The following is a 25,341-nucleotide window of genomic DNA, read 5'->3' as shown; positions in this document are numbered from 1 at the left end:
AATGCCGCCTTGCTCCCCTGTCCCAATATGCTGCCCCGCTGGAATCTGCTCAGTGGGGCACAAAGAAAAGCCAGGGAAATGGCAGGAGTGGGGGTGGGGAAGCAGGGGGACCCTGAGAAGAGCCAGAAGGAGCCAGGCACGGCCTTATCTTCTGTTCAGGACGACCTCACAGGCAAGACTATTCTCCTCAATGGGCAGTGATGAGCCAGGTGGGCAGGACTGAGATGGAGGAAGCCCAGGAGGCCATGGGATCCCCAGGGAGACACCCGACCCAGCTGGCAGGTCCAGGACAGCTCTCAAAACAGTGCAAACTAAGCTGGCATCTGAATGACAAGTTCAGGATAAAGGAGAGGGAGTCCCGGGCAGAGGCATCAGCCAGTGCACAGGGGTGGGGACGAGGGAGGTGGAGGGCATGGCACACCCAGGAAGGGAAGGAAGTTTATTTAGTCTGGATGTGAGGGGGAGGAAGGGGTCACAGTCAGGAGTCTGAAGTTCCTTCTGAGGACAACAAGAGTTATAAAAGGTTTTCAAACAGAAGGGATGTATGTGGTCTGGTAGCATTGAAGAACAATCCTTGAGTGAGGCCTGGATGAGGGATGGGGAGGGAGGGGACGGACTAGACAGTTAGAGAAGCTTAAGCAGAGGGATGGGCTTTTTGATGGACCCACTGGGGAGGGAGAAGGAGGGTCAGGGAAGCCTCCCAGGCCTCCAGTTTGTGCACTGGGAAGTTGGGGGTGCCGTGCTCCAAGTTGAGGAGCTCAGGAGTGAGGCCAGTTTAACAGGAAGTTATTTCTGGTGGGGGTCCTGGATCCCCAAGCCAGCTGTGGCATTTCCTGTCTGGTCATCTTACCTTAGGGCCACAGTAGAGAATTCAGATCCTGAGCTAACTGCCCATTACAGACCAGGAGCTCAGAGGAGAGAGGTGGGCTCAGAGTGTGCCAGGGGTTGTTAGGTCAGAGCTAGGGCCAAAAACTGGAACTCCAGACTCCCCACCTTGTGGCTGTTTTCCTTGCCCCATCACTTTTCCCACCCATTTTGTAGGGAGAAGAAAAGATGAAGGCCCAGAGGGAGAAAGGGGATTGCCTAAAGTAATGTGAATCAGGGACAGAGCTAGCAGTGCACTCAGATGCCCCTTGGGGCCTGGAGCCATTGTGGGGGGCAGCCCCACATATACACACACATATACTCAGAGAAGCTGTGCAGGTGAGGGAAAGATGGGCATGGTGCTGGCTCCAGGTCATATATGGACTTAGGAGCTGCTGCCCAGCAGGCCAGCCTGGAGGGAGTGGGGCCCAGTCCGGCCCTGTTCCAGTTGGAAAGTGTGACTCAGCCGTGCTGTTGCTCGAATTGCCTGGTGTTTGGCCTGTCACTGGGGCAGCAGGAGCCCTGAGCCGTGAGCCCCGGTGTAAACAATGGCTTTATAAGGTCTCCAGGGAAGACACCAGAGATGGGAGGGAGCTCCACTTTGGGAGAGGCCACGATCCCTGGGGAGATAGCCACAGCTGGAAGAAGCTGCAGAAAGAGGCCGCCTCTTCACCATAGTACAGCTGAAACAAGCTGGGGCAGAGATGACCTCCAGGGCACATAGCACCTCAACATGCGAGTCAGAAACCTCTCACTCATCCTAGGTGCTTCCAAGGACTCAAATGAAGCAAAGAATGACTATACTATTGCAGAAAATGGGGAAACTGAGTCACAGGGCAGGGTTTTCTCTAGCTTCCACAGCTGGCCAGGAGTAGAGCCTTGGCAGAAACAGGTCTCCTGCTTCCCAGGCTTCTTCCCCAAAGGAATCCTGGTGAGCTGAGAGTAGGCCCCAGCCCTTACATTGTTTGACCTTGAAGGTCTGACCTTGAAGGCACAAGATGGAAGGTAGTCCTGGGCCCTTGGGTGACTTGGGAACAGGAGCAATTCCTGCCCTCATGCCTTCCCTGCCAAAGGAAACTCACTTAACAACATTGACAGTGCTAACTATATGCCAGGCATGGCACATGGGAGGGAGCAAGTCCTGCCCCTGAATGTGATGTAGTTGGTCCAGTTTGTATTGATTGGGACACTCATCTGCTTCCCCTGCTCTACCCAAGTGGGTAATAAGGGTTAAAGAACTGTCTCTCAGACATACACACACACCTCCCTGGCCACCATCTCACACAGCAGGGATGTCCCTTGAGGCAGATGGGGGTTCTCAGGCTGCTCTACAGGAGGTACCAAGCCAGGGAGCTGGCAGATAATCCTGGGCCCAGAGGGTCACTGGAGTGGGTCCTGGGTGCAGGGAAAGATTTGAGGCCCCTTGGGTACAACGGCCCAACTGAGAGGTTTGTGCCAGCTGGAGTGTGCCATTGAGGGTGAGAAGGAGGCAGCCCTCCAGAGAGAAGTGGGTGGGGTCTGGAATGAGGACCTCCCCAGGGCTAGGGGTTGAGACCCCAACCCTGCGCTGGGTCTGCTGCGCCTGGGCGCTGGGATGGGGCAAGGATCTCCTCCTTCACCTCCACATGCCTTGGCCTTGCTCCCTACAGAGGTGCCTCCAGGCTTGGGTGGCTGGGGCCTGGGGCTTCTGCCTTCCTAGAAGGCTTTTCCCCCATTCAGTCGATCAGGAGTCGAGTTTTTGGAAGACCAGCGGGCTGCGGCGTTGTAAAGACCTCTGGGTAGAGGGTCGCCGCAAGAGTCGGGGCCGGCACTGACAACCACCCCCGTGCCCCCCTCCCCGCAGGATGCTGGTGGACTGCGTACCCCTCGTGGAGGTGGAGGACATGATGATCATGGGCAAGAAGCCCGACCCCAAGTGCGTTTTCACCTACGTGCAGTCGCTCTACAACCACCTGCGGCGCCACGAGCTGCGCCTGCGCGGCAAGAATGTCTAGCTTCCCCACCTCCCGCAAGGCCGCAGCGGCAAGCTGCCCCCACCATCCAGGCACCGTCCCCTCCCTGTGCGCCTGCCCACCGCTGCCCTGTCTGTCGCGACACCTTCCCACGCATACACACGCAGCGTTTTGATAAATTATTGGTTTTCAACGACCCTGATTCCTCTCTGCCTCCCTTGGGGGGCTGAATGGAGGGCAGCTGGGCAAGGTGTGCCCACGTCCCCACTCTGGCAGCCAGGCAGCTGGGGATGCGCTGTCTCCTATGGGTATTCAGGGAGCTCTTATTCCTCACCCGCCCGCATCAAAGAAGGAGTCGAGTCTCGCTGAAGGCGGAAGGGGATTTAGTGGAGCTGGGAAGGGAAGAAAGAGGGTTAGGAGGGACCCCCGCAACTCCATCCCTGCTGGCTCGGGGACTGGGCGTCGGCCCTCAGCGAGGGTGGTGCTCCCGGGCCGCTGAGCGCTTCATTCTGTCCCCAGGGCTCAGGCAGGGTGGTGCTGCGTCCCCAGACCTACAGGTCAGCGCGGTCAGGAGCGCCTTCGGCGGGCCTAGCGGGCGCCCGCAAATACTCTGGGGGCACAGCCTCGTCGGGCGACGCCTTGCGGTAGAAGCCGAGCTCCTGCACCAGCGCGTTGATCTCCTCGCGAGTCATGTCGCTGAGTGGGATTCGCTGAAGCAGAAGAGGGGCGGGGTCAGCGCGCCGGGCCCCGCCTCTCGCCCCTCCTCCCCACTGTCCACCTCCCCAGGCCTCACCTCCAGTTCCTCAAAGCGTTGGCCCAGCAGCACGAGCTCCGGGTCGGCCCCCGGGAGGTGTTTCATTACCAGGTTGTGGCTGGAGATGGTGTTAAGGTGGGTAGTGGTGGGCGGAGGCAGGTGGGGTCTCCCGGGGACTTGTCGACGTGAACACTACCTCGTCTGCCCAAGCAGGGCAGGGATACCCATTTACACGTGAGGAAATTAGGGTTCGAAGAAGTAAGGGGGTCTCCTCTCTGTGCCAGTGTCTGTGGCAGTCATCACTAGTCAATTTCTCTTGCCAATCCAAGACCACCTCAGAATTCGCTGGGCAGCCACTATCAATCAATCCCACTTGTCAGTTGAAGACCATTTGTCATCCCTATCTGTGAAGTTAAGTGGAAGGAGATTCTTGCAGATACCCTCCCCTTTCTCCCTCCCCCAGAACAGAAGGAGGATACTAGAGTGGGATGTCCTGGGTGACAAAGGCCTTCACCTGGGGAGGAACCAGAACATCAGACCCCAACCATCTCCAGGTACCAACAGGAAACTGAAGCCCAGTGAGGTCACACAGCAAGCCAGGTGCAGGCTCCTGACTCCCAGCCCAGGGAACCTACCCCACCCGGTCATTGGGACCATGTTGCCCACCCCCCAAAGAGGCTCAGGGGGGACAGAACTGGGATCCCTTCCTTCAAACTCACCTCCTTCAGGCGATTAAGCTGTCATCCCCCACATGTCTGGAGGGGAACAAAATGGCATAGGTCAGGAGTAACACATCTACCCTCACCCTCATTCCCCAGCTGGGCATTGGATCGAGCTGTGAATTACTCCCTGGAACAGCAGTTCCTAAGATGTGGAAGTGGAGGCCCCTTGTGGGTAGAAGGAGGAACTCTGTACAGATGGGGAAGCCGAGGCCCACCCACACCAGAGGAAAAGAGGAGCAAGACCAGAAACCCAAAGGGCACTTACCAGCCTTAGGGCTCTTGCCTGCACAACTTACTGACTGTTGACCCACGCCCAATGCCCAAGAGAAATGATCACCCTACCCCCTCAGGCCATAGAGACCTGGACCTGGTCTTTGGCCCCTAGAACCTCAGGGTGGAGGCAAACCAGAAGGAAACAGCTCAGAACTTCCCTGAGAGGCCCTATTAAAGACACCTACCATCTGGTCCCTACCTCATCCGGTGCAGAGCTGGCTCTCCCTGCCACCTGCAGCCTAGCCCTACAGACCATCTGGTTGCTTCCCCAACAAAGGAGGCTGAGAGGGCTCCTCCCTGTACTCCCTGAAGGGGAGTCCAGACCCCAGGATTACCCATTCTTGTCCTCCCTCCTCCCCGCCCTCGCCACCCCCCCCCCAACTTTTTTCAGGCAGAAAAGTAAGGCCCAGAGAGGGTCTGTGATGATCCAAGTTACACAGGGACTTTGGTGGGGTATTTCATGGCAGGGGAGGGTGGGGGGATTGCTGAGGAGTAAGAGTTGGTAAGGCAGTTCCCAGCCAGGTGGCAGGGAGGCTCCCAGAAATTCTTCTGTCTCCCAGGCAAAGGGAGTGAGACCAACCGGAACTGGGGTGGGGAGGAATTCCAGGAAAAACAGAAGTGATGGGGGGATGGGAGGTTGGGGTCCAGAGGACAGATTTGGGAAAGTCATGGCTGGAAGAAGTTAGGGGACAGGGCCAATGTGTCTGGGGCCCGATGTCTGGCCGGATGGGGAACTGGGGAGGGGTTCAGATTTCCAGGCCTCAAGATCGGTTGTCTCGGGCTTCCACGGTGGGTGCTGGGGCGTTCTGGGGCTGGGGAGTGGGAGGGACAGGGGGACATGGGAGTCGGGAGGGTCCTGGATCAGAACGGGCGGTGATTCCAAAGCCAAGGGGCCACGGGGTTAGGGGTCGGTGGTCCCTAGCCTGGGGACCGCCGCACTCACCTCTACCCGGCCTCGGGCCAGGCCGTGTAGACGGTTCCAGTCGGGCCGGAAGGTGGTGGTGGCGGCCGCGACTGCCGCGAGGAGCAGCAGCAGGGGCGACGAAAGCAGCAGGAGGCGCATTGAAACCCGGCCGAAGATGATCCGCAAGCTAGAGGTGAACCGTCCGGCCACTGCGCCACGTCTGGGCCCGCGAGCTGGCCAGGTCCCTGCTTGAGGTCCCACCCCGCTAGGGACCACGCCCCCAGCTCTCGGTCTCCGCCCAGGGCCTGCGTGGGGGCCGCCCGCGCTCTCCCGGCGGGGTTTGGGCTCCTCTCTGGCCCTCAGCCCTTTACTTTCCCAGCCCCGAGAGTGTCCACCCTCCCTCTGCTGACCGAGAGCATGGACGCTCCGACAGGATGCGGCCAGGCAGTGCCCCCTCATGCCGGCAGGGGGCGCGGGCGGGATGCGGACGGACACGCGAGTTTCTGGGTCAGACACCCGATTTGAAGATGGGGAAACTGAGGCCTGGGGAATCCTTTTTAGTGTTTTTTATTTCTCTGGATGAAATTCCGATCTGGATTTCAATTTCCTGAGCACACGTGTGGCGATGGGAATATTACGTCGGGGCTGGGAGGATAAAAGGGTTAATACACATTAGAAAGCTCTTTAGAACAGTACCTAGCACAGTACCTCAGAATGGCCCCATGAACTCCGTTTTACAAGTTAGGTAACAGACTCAGAAAGGTAAAACAATTAAGTTGTGGATCTGGGATTTGAACCTAAAACATGCCTGTGTTCCTCTCACCAAGACAAAGATAACTAGATCAGGATGCTACTTCCTCTCTTCAAGCCTAAGGCAGACACAGCACATTGATCACAATGCTCTTTCCCACCGAATCTAGCCTGGGACTCAGAATCCTCCTCAACATCAAACCAAGGCTGCATTATGACCAGTTTTGCCTTCCTGGGCCCCTTCCTTTATTAAAAAACATATATTAAAAATTGGATTTTACAACTGCTTTGATTTAATAAAATGAATGTAATCCAGGCTGGATTCATGATTACTTATTCATTTTTTCCTTCCGATTTTAAAAGAAGTTAAAATTAAAATATTTTTGTGGACCCCTAAAAGTATGATGGGCCCTAGACACTGAGCCTAATGGAAAAGTCAGTTCTGCCCTTTGTTCATAACCTGCTACCTCCCATTCACTGACTTGATTGTGAAGATATAATAATAATAGGCTTAGGGCTGTTATTTAATATCCATTCTCTATAAATGCATGAGGACACAGTAAATATAATTGGTTCTATCCAGATTATTGAAATGACAGGCTATGTCTAACACTCTATTTACTGCTGTGGAAGTGGGAATTCATCCAAGCTTTCTGAAAGGCAATTTGACACCGTAAATCAAAACCCTAAAAATATTTCTTCTGCCCAGTATTCCACTTCTCAGAATTTGACCCAAAGTAATCTTCAGAGAGGGAATCAATTGTTAGGTCAAGATGTTTATCAAGACACTGTTTATCATGGTGAAAAACTGAAGAGAAGACAGAAGCATGTCACAGCAGGGGATGAGTTAAATAACTGGTGATACCTCCTTAGGATAGAGAACCAAGCAATTGTTTAAAATGATGCGGCATACTGTTGAATGACATGGAGAATGTTCATAGTTATGGTATTAAATTTTTTTAAAAAGCTATGAAACAGTAATATCAGCTGGGAGTTGCGATGCTCTGGGCTGCAAGTCACAGAAACCTCAAGTTTAACTGGCTTAAACAATGAAAGGAATCTGTTAGCTCAAATAACAAAATAGTCCAGGCAGGGAGGGCTTCAGGTGAGGTTTGATCTGGTTGGTAAAGTCACCAAGACCTGATCTCTTTCCATTCTGCTTCTATAATATCAGCTTATCATTAGCCCAATTACCTTCAGGGTGTCAAGATGGCTGCCAGTAGTAACCAGTACCACCACAGACTTCTTCATTCATATCTAACCAAGGGGAAATCTTTTTTTTTTTTTTTTTTTGTAAACTTCTCAGGAGAGAAAACAAGCTTTCTTTCCCAAAACCCCCGGCAAAAGTCTCATTATATCTCACTAGGTCCATCCATGATCTAATCAAGTGGTTGGGGAAATGCAAATGCTCCCTGGCTTAACCAGTTGGGACCCATTCCTGAAGATTGTCAAGGATATGAGCTGCAATGGATGTATGGCGGCAACAGAGTAGCCAATGGATTTTATAAAATATGTATATATAAATACATATGCCTTCACCAAAAACCATAATCTAAAGGAAACAACCCAAGAAATCAAAATGGTCATCTCTTGGTAGATGAAATTATAGGTGAATTTTTTTTCTCCTTTACAATATTTTTCTTTGTTTTCTATAATAAACATGTATTACCTAAACACAAACAGTAACATTTGTTAACAAAAAGAATGGGTCATATGCCATGGGTTCCCTCTTACCCACCCCACACCCCAACAAGGGCCTCAGATTGGCTGAAGCCAGAGGCCTCGTGGAGCCCATGGCTTTTCTGCTGACAGAGCCAAACCTCAGCACCTCATGGGCCCACGCTGTTCACTGGACAGGTGCCACCAAACCACCCTCATTGCATTAACCTGGACTCTGTGTCCTGGAGGGGCCATAGCCTGGGCTGCTGAGTGTTGACTAGCCAGCTAGTGTAACTGATGGTAGAGACTGGCCACAACAGTACCAGGAACATTCCGGCATCAGCAGTCACGGGAGGCCCAGGATCTCCCAGAACAGATCTCTGCTCATAATCCATGCCTTTATGGGGCAGTTTGTAATCTAGGCCAGCAGCCCTCCTCAGGTGGGGCTGGGTTTGGGGTTTAGTCTGTGATAAAGCCAGGCTCAGACAAGGTCAGGGTCAGTCCTTAGCCTATGCCCAGGTTCAGAACTGAGTCTGGGGCTGGAGTCAGGGCTCAGTCAGTGATTGGGATTTGGTCTCTGTGACTATGTTCAGGGCTCAGCCTTTGACCAGATTCAGTGCACAGTCTGAGGTCAGGGACTAGTATGTGACCAGAGTTGTGTGACCCAGGGTCAGAGCTCAGTTTGAGACCAGCGTTCAGTCAATGATTAGATTCAGGGCTCAGTCTGCGACCAAGATCAGGGCTCAGTCTGCCACCAGGTTGAGTTAATGACCAGACTTGGATCTCAGTCTAGACCTGGGCTTGGGGCTCAGTCTAAAATCAAGGGTTAGTCCAAACCAGGGTTAAAGTTCAGTCTGTGACCGTGGCTCAGTCTTAAGCTAGGATCAGCGCTCGATCTGGGTCCAGAATTGAGGTCTCCAGGTGGAATCAGGCTAGGTCAGGCTTGGATCAGGCTCAGTACTTGACCAGAACCAAGGCTCAATCTAGAGCTGGGGTAGAGGCTCAGTCTTAGCGTGGGATTGGGGCTCAGTTAACACCAAGATTAGGGCTCAAGTTGGATATGGAATCAGGGCTAGGGTTTAGTCTGGCTCTGTGCTCTGTTCTGAGCTCCAATATAGAAGTTTCTGGAGACTTGGGTGCCAAGGGCAGGTCAGCATGCAAGAAAGGAGAGTCCCCAGGCAAGCTTCTGTCCCTGCAGTAAACCTCTCTTTGCCTGCTGAAGCCAGTTGTCCTAGAGCCTTCTCACCTACATGGCTCTGCTGCCCGAGATCCCCTCAAACCAGAATAAAAATAGCCATTCACTTCAGAGCAGCTGACAGCAGGTGCCAGCCTGCCTGGGAGGAGGGGGAGCTGAGGAGAGGAAGGAAGGATGTTTGAGCTCAGGCCCCAGCTGTGTGACCTTGGGAAAGTCACTCCTCCTCCTTGAACCCATTCCTGAGGAGCAGAACGGGAGGTGAGGATGACACCTGCCCCAGAGGTGAGAACGAGGGGAGAGTGGTATAACATGTGGCAGTTGATACCAATAAGGAACTCTGGAGTGAAGCCTTGGGAGGAGAAATGCTCCTCCAGGTCCTGTATACTTTCTCCTCCAGGAAGCCCTCCCTGATGCTTACCTCTTCCACCTTCCCACACTACCCTGTAGCACCCTCTATGTCTCAAAACACTTCTCAACTAGTGGCCACAGTGTGACCTCCCTCACAGGTGACCAGCGAGCAAAACGAAGAGGACAGACCCTTCTGTACCATTACCATCCTCAGGTGCCACTGGGAGGTGGATCGAGGAAGAGGAAGAGGAAAGAGGAAGAAGCACGTCTCTCTCTCCCTTCCCTACTTCTGGGGGATTTACTCTGAGCCAAAGGGCCATGAGGGCACATGTCCAGAGTTTGCATCCTTTCACAGCCGGAACCTTTCATACTCCATACCTTTGCACCTGCTGCACCCTCTGCTTACCGGGGTGTTTCTTCTCTTTTCAGTTTGGCAATACAGATTCTCCTTCAAAGAATAGGTTCAACAGGAACCTCTGTAAGGGAGAATTATCCACCATCTCCCTGGAAACCCCATGCTCTGTCCCCTGCTGGCTGTGTAATCCCTAGGCCTCAGTTTCTTCCTCTATCAAATGGGGATCTTATTACCAACATCACAGGGTTACTATGGAGAGTAACAGATAATCCATCAACCACCTCCTTTCCTATCCCTGACCCAAACAGCCTGGAGGGTAGCACTAAGATTTCTAGGACGGGGCAGGAAAAGATGTACTCTCTGCCTCAGTACACCACCCCCTACCCCCAGGAGCGAGGGAAGGGAGGGAGCCAGGAGGTGTCTCCGGAGACAGCCATCTCCAGGGGGGTGGTTCTCCCTGGCAGCTGCCCCCAGCCTGCCACCCTGAGCCCCAAAGCCTGTTATCAACCTCCTTAGTCATCATACCAGGAGCTCAAATATAGCTCTTACCCTGTTCTCTTCTCAGCCGAGGTCTGCCCCCTGCCCCCTTCCCCTAGCATGGCCATGTCTGGGTCTCAGAGCCCCTTTTCCTTCCCCCCGACCCAGGAATGCAACTATGCTGGGCCTCAGTTTCAGCATCCTCCAAAATGGGCAGGTTGGGATAGATGATGATGATGAGGATGATGATGATGATGATGATTGTGGTGGTGGTGGTGGTGGTGGTGATGGTGGTAACTCCAGGGAAGCTGCCCTTACTGAGAGCTTGCTTGTGCCAGGCTCTGTGCTAAACTCTTCAGATGTATTATCTTGTTGAATTCTCACAGCAATCTTAGGAGGTATCTACTGTTGTAATCTGCCTTACACAGACCAGGAATCTGAGTGACTCTCCAAGTAAGTCAGTGGCAGAGACAGAAACAAAGTCCCCTGCAGGATCTGAGCTCAGGGAGGGAACATGGTGGAGATCCTGGCTGCCCCACTGGGCAGAGGAGCCCTTTGAATACTTATTTGCATGACATTTGCCTGGTTTCTCAAGGACACTGATGCCCCTGTCTCAGCCCGGATGGTTGAGCCCTAGGACTGGTTCCAGGGACCTGGATCTGTCTCCCATCACTTCCAGGATTGCAACAGAAGCCAAGTACTCTTGGGGGCCTCAGTTTTCCCATCTGTAAAATAGGAGTCAGGGCTAGGCAGGGTAAGTTCAAAATTTCCTCCCACATCTGGTGGCCTGAGCACCACTACCCTGTTCACCCTCACTTCCTCCCTCACCACCACCTGCATCTTCACCTCCAACTCCACCACCACCTCTTCTTCCGTCAACATAACACCCCCACCACCTCGTCTGCCCCCATCTCTCCTCCATTGTTACTATAACCCTCATCTCTTCATTCTACCACCTCCACTATCACCAACCTTTGTTATCATCTCTACTATTGCCATCGCTATTACCTCCACTACCTCTTCTATCACATCCATCCCACCACTATCACCTCCACTTTGCCAGCACTGTCACCTCACCACCACCACCAGCACTGTCAGTCCTCACTTCTATTATCATAATTACATACATTATCATCTCCACCCCTTCGATCACCACTGTCGTTACCTCCCCCATCACCAACATCATCACTTCCACCATCACCACATTTCTACCTCAGGACCCTAATAAGGCCTGGGTCTCTGCCCCTGCAAATTCCAGCCTCACAGAGGTGCTAGCCCAGAAACACAGACTAGACCCAGAGACAGTCAAGCAGAGGTGGGAAGCCCATCCAGGAGAGGGAATGAGGTATCTGTCCACGTGACTTTCATGCAGGGGACCACACCGGTCCATGAGGATACAGAGGTGACTGTTGATCAGCAGGGAGCTCTGGGCACAAAACTCTGATCATTTTATGCCTAAACTTAGTGAGATCACTCCTCTGTAAGCAATCAAGCAGCTCTGGAGGAATCAGGGTTTCAGGGACTGCTTAGCAGATAAGAGTGAGAGTGGGAAAGAGGCAGAAGCAGAGCCCACAGCTATCTCCGGCCGTATCTGAACCTGTCACTCATTCACTCTTCTCACTGATTGATTGATTCATTCAACAAACACTTCCCTAGGTCTGTTGGAGACCAGGCCCTTTGCTGGGTCCTGGCCAAAGAAGTTCCCAGACCTGTTTTTGACCCTCCTGCCAGTCTGTTCCCCCACTGCTGGGCCTTTCTCCACCCCAGCTCCCTTCCCCCAGACATCCCAATTGACTCTTGTGGTTCCTGGGTCACTGAGGCTCAGGGGACCTCCCCAGCTCACCAGGTGACCTTGAGCAAGTCCCTCTCTCAAGCCACACCCAGTGAGTCTTGGAGGAGGAAAGCTGAGAGGAGCTGGGCTGGGCCTGGCTGTGGGGACATCCAAGGGCAAGCTCAAGGTGTCTGCAGAAGAGGAGGGGCCAGTGCTGAGGTTGAGATGGGAAAGACTCCAGTTGCTGGAGCCTGAGTGTCTGGCTCTGGGATGGGAAGGGTAGAGCCAGGCGAGAGGCAGGCACCAAGGCCTGAAAATGGGGCAAGGGTGGGGGCCAAGGCAAGCCCTGAGCTGGCAGGGAGTCAAGAAGGTCACAGGATCAGAGCAGGGACTCAGGTGTCTCTGAAGCCCTGGAGAGGGGGCTGACCTCTGAGCTACCTTACCCTCAGGTGTGTCAATGCCCCTCCCTTGAGCAAGGGCTGGCCAGGCCTACTGGCTGGAGGGTGGGAACAGAAAGACAGCTTCCACTATGCTGCCAGCTGGGACCTGTGCCAGACCAATGGACCCACTCCCCCTGCTTCCTCCCCCACCATGACCATTCTGGGCTCAGCAGCCAGGCCCCAGGGGGTAGGCCACCTTGCCCTGGCCACCTCTATGGTGGGAAGTTGGTGCCTGTGTCTTTAAATTCTCAGCCGGTTGAAACGGCTGATGACATCACTGGTTCCCGGGAGCTAGCGGAGGAGCTGGAGCCCAAGGGAACCCAGGCTGCCGGGGGCTGCAGACATGGAGGGCCAGGGCATCAGTGGCAGCGGGAGGCCGGGGACCCAGGCTGGTCTGGGCCCCCTGCCCATGCCCCATGGGATTTCCCAAACTGGGGCACCCTCCAAGGTAAGACCCCTAAATCCTAGTTCCCCCATTCCTGATCCTTAATCCCACACACCCCCACATACTGCAGGCACCCTGGTGCCCCAGCTGAGGGGCTGGCACTCTCCTCTGCCCACCAAGCAGGGACTGGGCAAACAGGGTACCCTAGGGGCTGAGGGGGTAGTGATGGGACACTCAGAGAGAGATGGAGTTAGCTGTCTCCAGGACCTCCTGGGAAAGCCCTGGACCAGGTATCAGGGGACCCAGCTGTGCTCCAGCTTTGCTATGTGACCTTGGGCAAGTTGCTTGTCCTTTCTGAGCTAATGCAAAATGAGGAGGCTTGTCCCTGAAGACTGAAACTGTGACATCTGGGATGTCTAAGTTGTTAGTGCTGGAGGCGGTGTGGTGTTTGAGGTGGGGGTTTGGAGTGGGACACTAGGAACCAAGGAGGATGCCCAAAATGCAAGCCTCAAAGAGCTGAGTTTGGGGACAGAGGTCGAGGCAGAGTTTCAGATTCTCTGAACCACGCAGGACACGGGATGCAGACAGAACTGCATGTCTGGAGGCAGGGATGGGGCCACCCCAGGGTGAGTATAAACCTTTGTCTACCCTCCCTGGCAAGGGACACTTTATCCTGACTTCTGGAGACAGGGGCATCAGACAGGGACAGATGGGAAAGGAAGAGGAGGTCCTTGCAGGGCCTCACACCCGCCACTCCACCTGCTGGACATAAAGAGGATACCTGCTTGCCTGTCCTCACAGGTGGGGTGACAAGGGTAAGAGGGTACAACTTGTGCACAGTGGTGCGGCGCCAGGATCAACAGAATCCTGGACTTGCTCTGGGTGTTAGAATCACACTTGGGAGGAGTGACTATTCCATGGAGCTCAAATGGAAGCCTAGCAAATTTTGGCTCATACATGCAGAGGATATGAGACCTAGGCTTCCCAGGATCAAGTGTGGCCAGGGATCCTTCACCAGGGTCCTTCATTTTAAGACAGCGAAACTGAGGCCCTGGGCAGGGAAGTGCTTGCCTAAGGTCACACAGAGCTGGGCTGGGAATCGACATGGCCAGTCCCAGCCCAGGCTCTTGCTCCTGCACGGAGCTCTGGGAATGGGTGACGAGGACAGAGAGGGCTGTGACCAAGGAATTGGGACGTGGCGGGGGGAACCTGTGTACTGTGGAGGAAAGGGGGTGGTGTTTAACAGGCTGGCCCCAGGGTGTCCTGAGTGGGAAGATCTGGGGGGGTCAGATCAGTAGCCCTTGGCTAGGGGAGCAGCAGGGACTGCAGGGGTGGGCAATGCTCAGGGAAGCTGACTCCAGCCACCCAACACTCCAGGGTGGCCAGGGAGTGGGTGCCAGCCAGGAAGGCAAGGAGAGCCCTCAGGTCCAGGTTCACACTGCCTCCTTTGAGTTGGGGGTCTTAGTTTCCCCATCTATGAAAGAGGTGTCACAAGTGAGGGAGGGGATAGGTTTCCATGTCCTGTTTCCTCCAAAAGAGAAGCTGATTCACAGCAGAATGGACTGAGGTGAGAAATTAGGAAGAACTTTCTCAGAAAGATGTGCTTTTCTTAGCTAGACAGAGTCTGCTGGGGTCTATATGGAAGTGGAGGCCTGGTTAGGGTTGACTCTGAGTCTCTGACTTGTCCTATCCAAGATGGACTCACGTTTTCAGCTCTCAGCGAAGGAGAATGCAGCACCAGTACGCTCGGAACCAAGGTTGGCTCTGACACCTGTGGGGCCACCAGCAGCAATGCCACCTTCCTCAAAGGGGCCAAGCCTGGCTCTGGCGTCTCCCCGACCCATCCTGGCTCCAATGTCTACCCCTGGAGGGCAGAAAACAGCTCCTGCCCATCGCAGCTCCAGACTGGCTCCAACATCTGTGGGCCAGTTGGTGATGTCTGCCTCGGCTGGGCCGAAGCCTCCTCCAGCTACCCTGGGGCCCAGGCTGGCTCCACTGTCCAGGGATCAGAAGCAGGTGCCACCTGCCTCCATGGGACCCAAGCCAGCCCTGGCTGCTTCAGGCCTGAGCCTGGCCATGGCATCTGAGAAACAGCCCCCACAGCCCCCCTCCAGCTCTTCCCCAGTGCCCAGTCCAGTTCTGTCACCCTCTCAGGAACAGGCCCTGACTCCAGCATCCATGACATCAGCCCTGGCCTCTGTGGGATGGACACCAGCTAAACAGAGGGATGCCCCAGCCCCTAGACCTCTCTCCCCTTCAGAAGGGCATCTCCAGCCCCCGACTCAGACATCTGGTCCTGTGGGCTCCCCATCCTTGATTCAAGCCCCCCCAGACCCTCCGATCTCCCCCTCCTTCAGAGCCCGGCCTGAGGCCCCCCGCAGCAGCCCTGAGGATCCTGTCTTGTCCCGGACACCACAGACTCTGCCCCTGGATGTGGGCCAGGGTCCTCCAGAGCCTGGCACTCGCTCCCCCGGACTTCTCTACCCCACCTTCCGGCCAGGGGCCCCCTTAGCCCAGACTGTGCCCCCACCTCTGCCCAAGCCACCCCGATCTCCAAGCCGCTCCCCCAGCCGCTCCCCAAACCGCTCCCCGTGTGTCCCCCCAGCTCCTGAGATGGCCCTCCCCAGGCCTGGCACCCAGGGTGCCGGGCCTGGTGGGCATCTGAGCCCCAATCTTCAGCCCAGAGAAACCCCAGCCCCTCTCACCACCTCCTCTTCTACATCCACCTCGTCATCCTCCTCTTGGTCAGCTCAGCCCACCTGCAAGAGCGACCCTGGCTTCTGGTGAGGGGCCCTCTCCCAAGACATTGCTGGGGCTTGAACTCTGAGACTAGCCATCCTTCTAGGGTGGCTTACCCTACTCTGCCCCAGCTGACCTCACTGAGGAAGATTCCCTGTGGGTGTTAGGCCCACTCTGGGGCCCTCGGAAGACAGCATCCTCTCCTAAGGGACTTGCCTACCCCACCTCAGTTGATCTCCCCTGGAAGAGTCTGGTGGAAGGGACCCTGGGCCCACTGTGGGTCCTTCTGAGGGCTTATACTCAAGCTTATTTCCCCAGAAAAAGCCCTGTGGGAGGGAGGTTGAGGGTAAGAGAGTGGTCCCCAGTAGTAACCCCTTCTGTACCCCCACCTCCCCAGGATCACTGTGGTCACATGGAACGTGGGCACCGCCATGCCCCCCGATGATGTCACATCCCTCCTTCACCTGGGCAGCAGCGATGACAGTGACAGGGCAGACATGATCGCCATAGGGTGAGGGGACAGGGCGAGTAGACTCCCTCCTGAGCCCCTCCTGCCTCCCAGACCCTCTCCCACGGGAGGGGTTTCTAGGGCGCCCCCCCCAATCCAAAGGCCGCCTCACAGTCCCCCACAGGTTGCAGGAAGTGAACTCTATGATCAACAAGCGGCTCAAGGACGCGCTCTTCACCGACCAGTGGAGCGAGCTCTTCATGGACGCACTGGGGCCCTTCAACTTCGTGCTGGTAACTCCTCCCTCAACCCCCGGGGCAGGTGGAGACCCCTGGATTACTCGGCCCTAGCTCTGCCTTGATTCACCGTGGGCCCCGCTGGGCCTCGGTGGCCGGGTCCATGAAATGGGAAGATGGAAAAGCAGACCTTTAAGAACCGGAAAAGGCGAGGGCGGGGGCGGGGGAGTTGTGTCCTGTCTCTCAGCCTCCTCACGCCTCTGCTGCAGGTGAGTACTGTGCGGATGCAGGGCGTCATCCTGCTGCTGTTCGCCAAGTACTACCACCTGCCCTTCCTGAGGGATGTGCAGACTGATTGCACGCGCACTGGCCTGGGTGGCTATTGGGTGAGCGTGGAAGCGGCCTGGGAGGGTACAGGGCCCTAAGGGATCCGTAGATTAGTCCCCGGACCCCCGCGTACTGGCAATATCCCCTCCCCAAGCTACACCCCTTACTCTGAGGCCTGCCTCTCCCCACCCACCCCCACCCCTTGTTTTCTAGACCCCGCCCCTTTCTGTCCCCGCCCCTCCTAGTGTTCCACTCCTTTCCCTAGAACCCACCCCTCTCCACACCTCCACGGGTCCTGGGCCTCACCCGCTGACCCCGCCCACCCTAAGCCCCGCGGGCCTCACCTCCTAGCCTAGGCCCCGCCCATAACCCACCCAACCTTGTTTCCCAAGGGCAACAAGGGTGGAGTGAGTGTGCGACTGGCCGCCTTCGGGCACATGCTGTGCTTCTTGAACTGCCACCTGCCGGCCCACATGGACAAAGCGGAGCAGCGTAAGGACAACTTCCAGACCATCCTCAGCCTCCAGCAGTTCCAGGGGCCTGGAGCTCGAGGCATCTTGGATCACGAGTACGGGCCGGGGCGGGACCTAATGGGGCTTGGGCGGGGCTAGTGAAGGAGGGGTGGGCCTCAGGGGCGAGGCCGGTGCGCCTTGTGGGGAGAGGCGGGGCCTATGGGGGTGGAGACCACCCACACTATAGCTAGGAACGAGAAAGCTGGTAAGTTTGATGGGGAGGTGGAGCCTGAAGGGTGGAGCTTTGCTGAGGGGCAAGGCCTTGCTGGGGGTCGGAACCTAACTTCTAGGTCTACACCCCCTGCTGCTCCTTGGTGGGCTGGCGGCCCTGCAGCAACCCACCCACCCTCTGCGTCATCACTAGGAGCAGCTGTCGGGTTGGATGGGGGCAGAGAAGGATCTGGGCTGGGCTCTTCACCCCATGGACCCCGCTGACCCCCACCTCCGAACAGCCTCGTGTTCTGGTTCGGGGACCTGAACTTCCGCATCGAGAGCTACGACCTGCACTTCGTCAAATTTGCCATCGACAGCGAGCAGCTCCACCAGCTCTGGGAGAAAGACCAGGTGGGGAATCCCAGCCTGGACCCCAAAACCCCAAGCACACAGAACGTGCCCTAGGACCACCTGTACCCTAGGCTATGGTCCTTGCCCTCACCTGCCCTGCCCAAGCTCTTGTCCAATTCTGTGCTTCTGGACCCTCACAGCTCAACATGGCCAAGAACACCTGGCCCATCCTGAGGGGCTTCCAGGAGGGGCCCCTCAACTTTGCGCCCACCTTCAAGTTTGACGTGGGTACTAACAAATATGATACCAGGTGAGCTCAGAACTGGGATGAGAGGTGGGGATGTGGGCTGAAGTCTTCTGGATAAGGGAGACAGGAAAGAGAGACAGGAAGCAGAGGTGCCTTGACCCCCAACCCCTGATACTCAGCCTACCCTTGCCCACCGCAGTGCCAAGAAGCGGAAGCCAGCCTGGACAGACCGTATCCTGTGGAAGGTCAAGGCTCCAGGTGGAGGTCCCAGCCCCTCGGGACGGGAGAGCCACCGGCTCCAGGTGACCCAGCACAGCTACCACAGCCACATGGAATACACTGTCAGCGACCACAAGCCCGTGGCTGCCCAGTTCGTCCTGCACGTGAGTCCTGGCCTCATCAGCATCCCACTGCCCACCGGTAACCCCTTAGACCTGCCCTCAGCAACATCCACTTGTCACAGCAGACTGGGAGTGGGATTATGATCTCCATTATTTATTTATTCTTGGCCATGCCATGCGGTATGTGGGATCTTAGTTCCCGGACCAGGGATCGAACCCATGCCCCCTGCATTGGGAGCTCAGAGTCTTAACCACTGGACCACCGGGGAAGTCCTATGATCTCCATTTTCAGGTGAAAAAACTGAGGCCCAGAGACACAGCACCCCTTGCCCCGGGTCACATGGCTACTAAAGGGAAGGTTAGGATTTGCACCCTGGCTAGTCTGATTTCAAAGGGTATACCTTTTCCATTAATCTCTAATTCCCCTTTTCTGAGAAAGGCTAGGGCAACTTATGTTAAAATTCACATATATAATAAGACCAGCCACGAAAATATTTACTCAAATCCCATGTAGCATTCATTCACATTCATTTATTATTTATTTACCATCTTACCATATGTGATGGGGAGGGGGAGTAGAGATACAAAAAAATACAAAGCTAAACCCTAAATAGTTACTATAAAATTTAGCATTGTGTTTAGGATTTTTTTATTATAAATTTTTATTGATTTATGTATTTATTTTTGGTTGCGTTGGGTCTTCCTTGCTGCGCGCAGGCTTTCTCTAGTTGCGGCGAGCGGGGGCTACTCTTCGTTGTGGTGTGCGGGTTTCTTATTGCAGTGGCTTCTCTTGTTGCGGAGCTCGGGCTCTAGGCACGTAGACTTCAGTAGTTGTGGCGCATGGACTTGGTTGCTCCATGGCATGTGGGATCTTCCCACACCAGGGCCCGAAGCCATGTCCCCTGCATTGGCAAGTGGATTCTTAACCACTGCACCACCAGGGAAGCCCCTGTGTTTAGAATTGGGGCTCCTAGCTGCCAAAGGAAAAAGTGGAAATCCAAGAATGTCAGAACTGGATCTTAGAGACCATGTAGTCCAACTTTCTGTTAGTGAGGTAGGCATGCGCCCCAAGTTGCACACAGGCTCAGCAGCAGAGTGGGGTGGAGCCCAATTTCCAGTCCTGAAACCCAACTCTGGTCTCTCGGATTCTCTTGATCTGATAAGAGGGAGCCCAGCAGACCAGAGACTGTTTTCCCTGCTAACTTTGTCATATGGTCAGTCAGAGGGACAGTGGCCAATGTCCTCAGCTGGGAATGGAAATCTGCCCATGTCTGGCCTCCCACGACCTTTGGTAAAAGCCTTAGGTGTGAGGTTTAACCCCCAATCAGGGACCTCACCTTGAGAACCACTCCTTTTGGGTGCCCTATCCTTCCCTCCTTATCTAGAACCCTGTCCCTTGTAAAACATTACCTGTTGAGCACCTACTATATGCCAGAGCCTGTGTAGCCTACTTCATGTATGTCATCCCTTTGAATACTGTGGTAGGCCCTGAGGATGTCTAAATTCTCCTCCCAGTTTTACTGATGAGAGAAACAGAGGCTCAGAGAACTTAAATCTCTTATCCAAAGCAACACAGCACAGGGCTCAGCAGGAGTTTTGACCCCACAAGGCCCTAAAGGGTATTTCCAAGAGCGCAACCTGGCCAGAACTGCTGTTAGGAACCCACAGGCAGGGAGAGGATGTGCTGGTTTCTTCTGGAGCAGCTTGGCTTAGAAGCTGAGGAGGGAGAGAAAGTTGAAACCAGATAAACAGGGGAGCAGACAAAGCCTGAGGCTGGCACCACCGAGTCTTTCCCTGAGGGACAGAGGTGAAGCCAATACCCTGGCCACCTGCCACCCCAGCAACCCCATCCACATGGTGAACCCCTGCTCATCCTGGGGTGACCCTGGGAAGAGAAGATTCTTTTGTCTCCATGGACTGATGACAAACAAGGTTAATAGTGGTTCCTTAATACAGGTGGGGAAACTGAGTCTTACTTAGCCTGATGAGGGGCTTATCTGAGGTCATGAAGCAGGTTAGTAGCAGAACCTGGATGGTCTCCAGCCATCTACCCAGAGCTCTTCTTGCCTGCTCATGGGTGTTCACTTTACTCCAGAATATCCAGTGCATCATGGGACTCCTTTGTTAGCTTATAAGCAAGTCATTCATTGAGCACCTACTGTATACTGATAAATTTATAGGATGCTTTATACGGTATCTCATTGAATCTGCAGAGCAACCCCAGAGTTAAATAAGATCATCAGAGTTTAAGGACAGGAGCCCTTCTATTCAGAGAGGTCAAGAAACTCACCTTGGGTCACACTGTATAACAATGGCAGAGCCAGGGCCAAACCCACAGTTTACTAAGCTTCAAAGCTGTGTTCTCACTCACTCCCTAAGGAGGCTAAGGACAAAAAGCCCTGAGCTGGGAGGCAGGAAACCTGGCATTCATCCTAGACCTGTTCTTCCTCAGTTTCCCAGCCTGTGCAGTGGCTTCAAAGGCCCTTCATCTCAGCCAATTTGTGCCAACGCAGGCCCAAGGGCTCTAGGTGCATAGAATACTAGAGGGTCTCCCCTGATGTTGCCCCCTGCCCCTGGGCAGTTTGCCTTCAGAGACGAAGTGCCGCTTGTGCGGCTGGATGTGGCAGACGAGTGGGTGCGGCCAGAGCAGGCTGTGGTGAGGTACCGCATAGAGACGGTGTTCGCCCGCAGCTCCTGGGACTGGATCGGCTTGTACCGGGTGAGACGGGCAGGGGTGGTCGGTACATCGGGGAAGGAAGGGCCTGAAGGGGCAGCCAGGGACCCATGTGGGGTCCCTGGCTTCTCCAGAGTTTAAGGCTGCTGGGGTCAGACCTTAGGGGTCACGACCCTGATTGCTCTCGCCCCAGGTGGGTTTCCGCCACTGCAAGGACTACGTGGCTTATGTCTGGGCCAAACACGAGGATGTGGATGGGAACATCTACCAGGTACTTAAGGGGAGGGGGAGAGTGGGAGGAAGTCCCCATTGCCCTTGGTGGCTCAGGATTCAGCTTGAAGAGTCCTGAGGCTGCCTCCCTCACCCCAACCTGGGCCTAAACCCCCTGGCCCACCAGGTAACATTCAGTGAGGAGTCATTGCCCAAGGGTCACGGAGACTTCATCCTGGGCTATTATAGCCACACCCACAGCATCCTTATCGGGGTCACTGAGCCCTTCCAGGTAAGTAGGCCAGGCTGCAGGGTCAGGGGCGCCAAAGGCGTATTCAGATGCCTCTACAGCTTCTACGTTCTGTTCTGTGACCTCCTACAAGTATCCTGACCTTCCTGGGTCTGCTAAGGGGGAGGGCGGGAGTGGTTCCCAGAGGCCTCAGTGGCCGGCTGGGGAGAGGGCCACCCCAGTGACCAGCCTTCCCCCCAGATCTCACTGCCTACCTCGGAGCTGGCCAGCAGCAGCACAGACAGCTCGGTTGCCAGCTCGGAGGATGAGGATGACAGCACCCTGGAGCTGCTTGCATCCAAGTCCCGCAGCCCAAGCCCTGGCAAGTCCAAGCGGCACCGTAGCCGAAGCCCAGGTCTGGCCCGCTTCCCCGGCCTCGCCCTGCAGCCCTCGTCCTGTGAACGCCGTGGCACCAGCCGAAGCCCCTCGCCCCAGAGCCGCCGCCTGCCTCGGGTAGCCTCCAATGGGGACAGTGATGGTGGCAGCCGGGGCAACAGTGAGGAGGGGCCCCCTGGGCTGCCTGGGTCCTGGGCCTTCCCACCACCTGTGCCTCAAAGCCTGGGGTTGCTGCCTGCCTTGCGCCTAGAGACCGTAGACCCCGGCGGTGGCAGCTCCTGGGGACCCGATCGGGAGGCCCCGGCCCCCGACAGCCTGTCTCCCAGCCCGCAGGGTCAGCAGGGCCTGGAGGAAGGGGGCCTGGGGCCCTGAGGGTGAGGTGGGCAGGCAGGCCCAGGTGGCCCCCACTCTGCCCCAATCTTCTGCAAACCTACCTGCCTCCCTCCTGCTGCTGCTCCAGCTTTATGTGCACCTGCCACTCTGTTCTGGCCAGGGGTGGCCAACTGGGGTCCCCCAAACTTGGTCCTGGCACCTCAGCTGTGACAATCAGCAAACCCCTATCCCAGCCCCCATCTGGGATGGGGGAGCAAACCTAGAGGTCATCAATTAGGAATTAAATTCTCCAGCCTCACTCCTGACTTCTTCCTAACTTGTTAGCAGTCTAGGGTTGGGGACAGTCAGAGGAAGGGACTAAAGAGATGAGAGGATGACAGATCTGACAATTACCAGGCACCAGCTGTATACATTACATATGCCATGTCCTTTAAGCTGCACCACAAGTTGTGGTGTTGAGTTCAGTGTAGTTCTTAGCTCCATTTCACAGGTGAGCAAACTGAGACCTCCAAGAGGTTATGTGAACCTTTAAAAATCAGATGCCTAGGGCTTCCCTGGTGGCTCAGTGGTTGAGAGTCCGCCTGCCGATGCAGAGGACATGGGTTCGTGCCCTGGTCCAGGAAGATCCCACATGCCACGGAGCTGCTAGGCCCGTGAGCCATGGCCGCTGAGCCTGCGCATCCAGAGCCTGTGCTCCGCAGCGGGAGAGGCCACAACAGTGAGAGGCCGGCGTACCACACACACACACACAAAATCAGACACCTAAGCACAGTTTGGCTGTGTGCTGGAGAGAGGGAACATTTACTAGGTGCTGAGTGCTGTCCGTGAGTTGGTTCACTTAATCCTCAACAACCCTATGAGGTAGGTCCTGTTTACACTCCCCTTTTTCAGATGAGAAAACTAAGGCTCAGAATGAAGGAGGTCTCTTGCTTAAGGGCACGGGGGAGATCTGAATTTAGATCTAGGGCAGAAAGAATGGGCCAGGGCTGGGCCAGGAAGAGCATAGGAGCTGTTAAGAGAAGGGGTCCCCTGGGGAGGTGAGCTGGGAAGCCCCTTTCTAGCTTCCGCCACCCTGGATTCAGACACAGGCACTTCTGTGACATCCCTCATTCCCCACCTGCTGCCCTAGACCTCAGCAGGCAGACGCTGGGGCTTCCCTGGGCAAGTTCTTAAGACATGCATTAATTTCGCAACATAGACATATATGTACCTCCTCCTGGTACCTCCTGGGGCTGCTTCAATGTTACCTTCTCCCCATTCCCATCTGGATGTTAATTTCTCTGGGAAGGCCCAAGCCTGGGGCAGCAGAATGAGCCTCCTGAATACCACATCCAAGCACAGAGCGGTTGTGTCACCAGCCCAAGATCACCCAGCACAGCAGGAGACGTGGTCTAGCATTTGGGTATTGGCCCCCCCACCCTACCCATGCAGCCCTCTGGCTATCCACAAGAGCCCGTCCATGCTTCAGTCTAACACGTGGTGGGGAAGCTGAGACCCCCAGGGCCTAGCAAAGCCAGGGACGAGGTCCAGTCTTGTGCCCAGGAGAGCTGGAACTGAGGTCACTGGTTCCAGGATTTCTGCTGTCCTTCAGTTCCTCCGGCTCCCTGGGTCAGCTGCAGGCACCGGTCATAGAATGACATGGGGGCCTTTGGGTGCTCTGAAGTCCATGCCTGCCTGTTGTCTGTGCCTGTCCCCTGGAGCTGGAGTTGCCTCTGCTGAAGTTGCCGCAGGTGCCGAGCTGACACCTTGATGGCCCTGGGGTCTCTGGAACAGCTGTGAGGAGAGAAAAGTGGGGCGGGTGGTCATGACTGCCAAGAATCCCACCCTACTCTGCAGAGAGGGTGACCAAGGCCCAGAGAGGAGCAGAGCTGGGGCTGGGAGGGTGGGGGACTGTTACACCTAGCAGGGGGCAGAATAAACCTGGGTTGGCACCCAGAGGCCCAGGTTCTGCCACTAGCTGGCTGCAGAAACCTGGGTCAGTCTGGGCCTCAGTTTTCCCTACCTGTGAAATAGGAAAAGTAACAGAGTTAGTTTTGAGAATCAGAATTGAAATGAAATTGTGGATTATGGGGTAAGAGTTAAGCAGGTGTTTTACTATGTGTCCTGCAGGCCTTGGCCTATGTACGTCACACACGCCACTTCCTTGGCCTCTACCTCCATTTTATAGGTAAGGAAACAGAGGTGTGGAGAGGTTATTCAGCTTGCAAGGTCACATAGGAAGTAAATGACAGAGTTGAGATGCAACCTACATGGGCCAACTGCAGAGCCGAACCCAGGGATGATGACAGTGGAGCTCAGAGGTCCCCTGATCCCCTCCATCACCCTCTCAGCCCAGGTGCACAAAGGGAGCAGAGGCAACCCACCCCTTGGGAAGTCCCCTATCCCTCCTGGCCCTGATGTCACTTACCCTTTGCCCTCAGCACAGTCCAGTGGAGGGGCCAGTTTGAAGCAGGTCATGCCCAGCAGCTCCCAAAGTATGTTGGTGCCCACAGGTGGGCTGTGGAGCCTCAGGAAGCGTGCCAGACTGAGGGTAGAGGCAGGCTCAGGCTGGGGCAGGGCCTCGTCAGCCGGGTGTCCCTTCCCAGTGCCTGGCAACAGGCAGCCCACCCCCAAGGGTCCAAGCAGGCCTCACCGGCGCGTGCAGTTGCAGTGGAAGAGGGGTTCACGGGCATTGTTGAACAGCTGGAACTTGGTCTTCTGGGGCCCTATCTGGTGCTCACACTGGTCCAGGCGGCGGAAGCCGCGGCAGGCCTGGCGGGCACCTGGGGGCAGGTGTGGTGGTGAGAGGAGCCCTGTTCGATGCCCACTGCCATCCAGCACACGTGCTCTGTCCCACACACACAGTGTCCCTCCATCTCATGCCCTTTGTGCCTTCAGAGTGCCTCACACATAGGAGACGCGCGCATGTGCACACACAGAGAGCAGTGCTGCCATGGGGAAGCCCAGAGAGTCGAGAGTGGTCAGAAAAGGTTTCCTGGAGGCAGAGGCTTCTAAGCTGAGGCTGGAAGAGGGGAAGTCAGGGAGAATTCTCCAGGCAGCAAGAACAGCATGTGCAAAGGCCCAGCAGTGGGAGAGAACAAGTGGCTTTAGAAGAACCAAATGAGGTTTGTGGAACTGGAGTTTCGACTGGGGAGTAGGATCTGCAGGACCAGACTCAACAACCCCTGGGTGTTGGGACGTCATGGTGGGGCCTCAGCAAGGAGTGCCATGGACAAGTTTGGAGCTTACAAAGATCCCTCTGGCTGCAGCACGAGAGAGGTTGGGAGACCCCAGAAGGAGCTCAGCAGGGAAGGAAG

The 25,341-nt window shown here is 55.6% G+C and overlaps 4 protein-coding genes across 9 annotated transcripts in view; 2 read left to right on the top strand and 2 right to left on the bottom strand.

Annotated features, from left to right (window-relative positions):
- Positions 1–3,012, top strand: part of SMTN (smoothelin) — a 22,158-nt gene extending 19,146 nt beyond the window's left edge. For 2 of the 3 annotated variants that reach the window (XM_007453191.1, XM_007453190.1), the window contains one exon: positions 2,708–3,012. In XM_007453191.1, the coding sequence (XP_007453253.1) occupies positions 2,708–2,858 (151 nt within the window). In that variant the 3' untranslated portion in view covers positions 2,859–3,012. The remainder of the gene's footprint in view (positions 1–2,707) is intronic. The other variant, XM_007453192.1, reaches the window with a different exon arrangement.
- Positions 3,013–3,367: 355 nt separating this feature from the next.
- SELENOM (selenoprotein M) lies at positions 3,368–5,628 on the bottom strand. The gene is given in 5 exon segments (XM_007453189.1): positions 3,368–3,526; positions 3,610–3,688; positions 4,050–4,084; positions 4,290–4,325; positions 5,509–5,628. Coding segments are annotated over 5 exon segments (429 nt in total).
- A 7,090-nt stretch (positions 5,629–12,718) lies between these two features.
- INPP5J (inositol polyphosphate-5-phosphatase J) lies at positions 12,719–22,343 on the top strand. 4 transcript variants are annotated; one of them, XM_007453187.1, is made up of 15 exons: positions 12,719–12,912; positions 13,884–14,004; positions 14,545–14,606; positions 15,455–15,632; positions 15,986–16,099; positions 16,221–16,329; positions 16,542–16,658; positions 16,992–17,167; positions 17,564–17,675; positions 17,816–17,925; positions 18,062–18,245; positions 20,785–20,922; positions 21,071–21,148; positions 21,275–21,379; positions 21,578–22,343. In XM_007453187.1, exons 3-15 carry the CDS (start codon positions 14,579–14,581, stop codon positions 22,082–22,084), a joined length of 1,956 nt encoding a protein of 651 aa, XP_007453249.1. In that variant the 5' UTR covers positions 12,719–12,912; positions 13,884–14,004; positions 14,545–14,578; the 3' UTR covers positions 22,085–22,343. The 4 variants fall into 4 exon arrangements, with proteins under 4 accessions (XP_007453249.1, XP_007453248.1, XP_007453250.1 ...); XM_007453186.1 differs by lacking the exon at positions 13,884–14,004; XM_007453188.1 differs by lacking the exons at positions 13,884–14,004; positions 15,455–15,632.
- Positions 22,344–23,432: 1,089 nt separating this feature from the next.
- The window catches only part of PLA2G3 (phospholipase A2 group III), a 4,777-nt gene continuing 2,868 nt past the window's right edge, over positions 23,433–25,341 (bottom strand). The window contains exons 5-7 of the mRNA XM_007453184.1: positions 24,678–24,807; positions 24,453–24,569; positions 23,433–23,818 (exon numbers count right to left, since the gene is read on the bottom strand). Coding sequence (XP_007453246.1) covers positions 23,605–23,818; positions 24,453–24,569; positions 24,678–24,807 — 461 coding nt within the window. The 3' untranslated portion in view covers positions 23,433–23,604. The remainder of the gene's footprint in view (positions 23,819–24,452; positions 24,570–24,677; positions 24,808–25,341) is intronic.

The sequence above is a fragment of the Lipotes vexillifer genome, unplaced genomic scaffold (genome assembly GCF_000442215.2).
Source record: "Lipotes vexillifer unplaced genomic scaffold, Lipotes_vexillifer_v1.1 scaffold1197, whole genome shotgun sequence".
Classification (NCBI taxonomy): Eukaryota; Metazoa; Chordata; class Mammalia; order Artiodactyla; family Lipotidae; genus Lipotes; species Lipotes vexillifer.
This window is presented reverse-complemented; position numbering and strand designations above follow the sequence as displayed.

Coding starts and splice junctions, on each gene's coding strand:
- INPP5J (XM_007453185.1), top strand. CDS start 12,808: ATGGAGGGCCAGGGCATCAGTGGCAGCGGGAGGCCGGGGACCCAGGCT. Junction 16,659..16,991: donor CTGGCCTGGGTGGCTATTGG/GTGAGCGTGGAA, acceptor TTGTTTCCCAAG/GGCAACAAGGGTGGAGTGAG. Junction 21,149..21,274: donor TGGATGGGAACATCTACCAG/GTACTTAAGGGG, acceptor CTGGCCCACCAG/GTAACATTCAGTGAGGAGTC.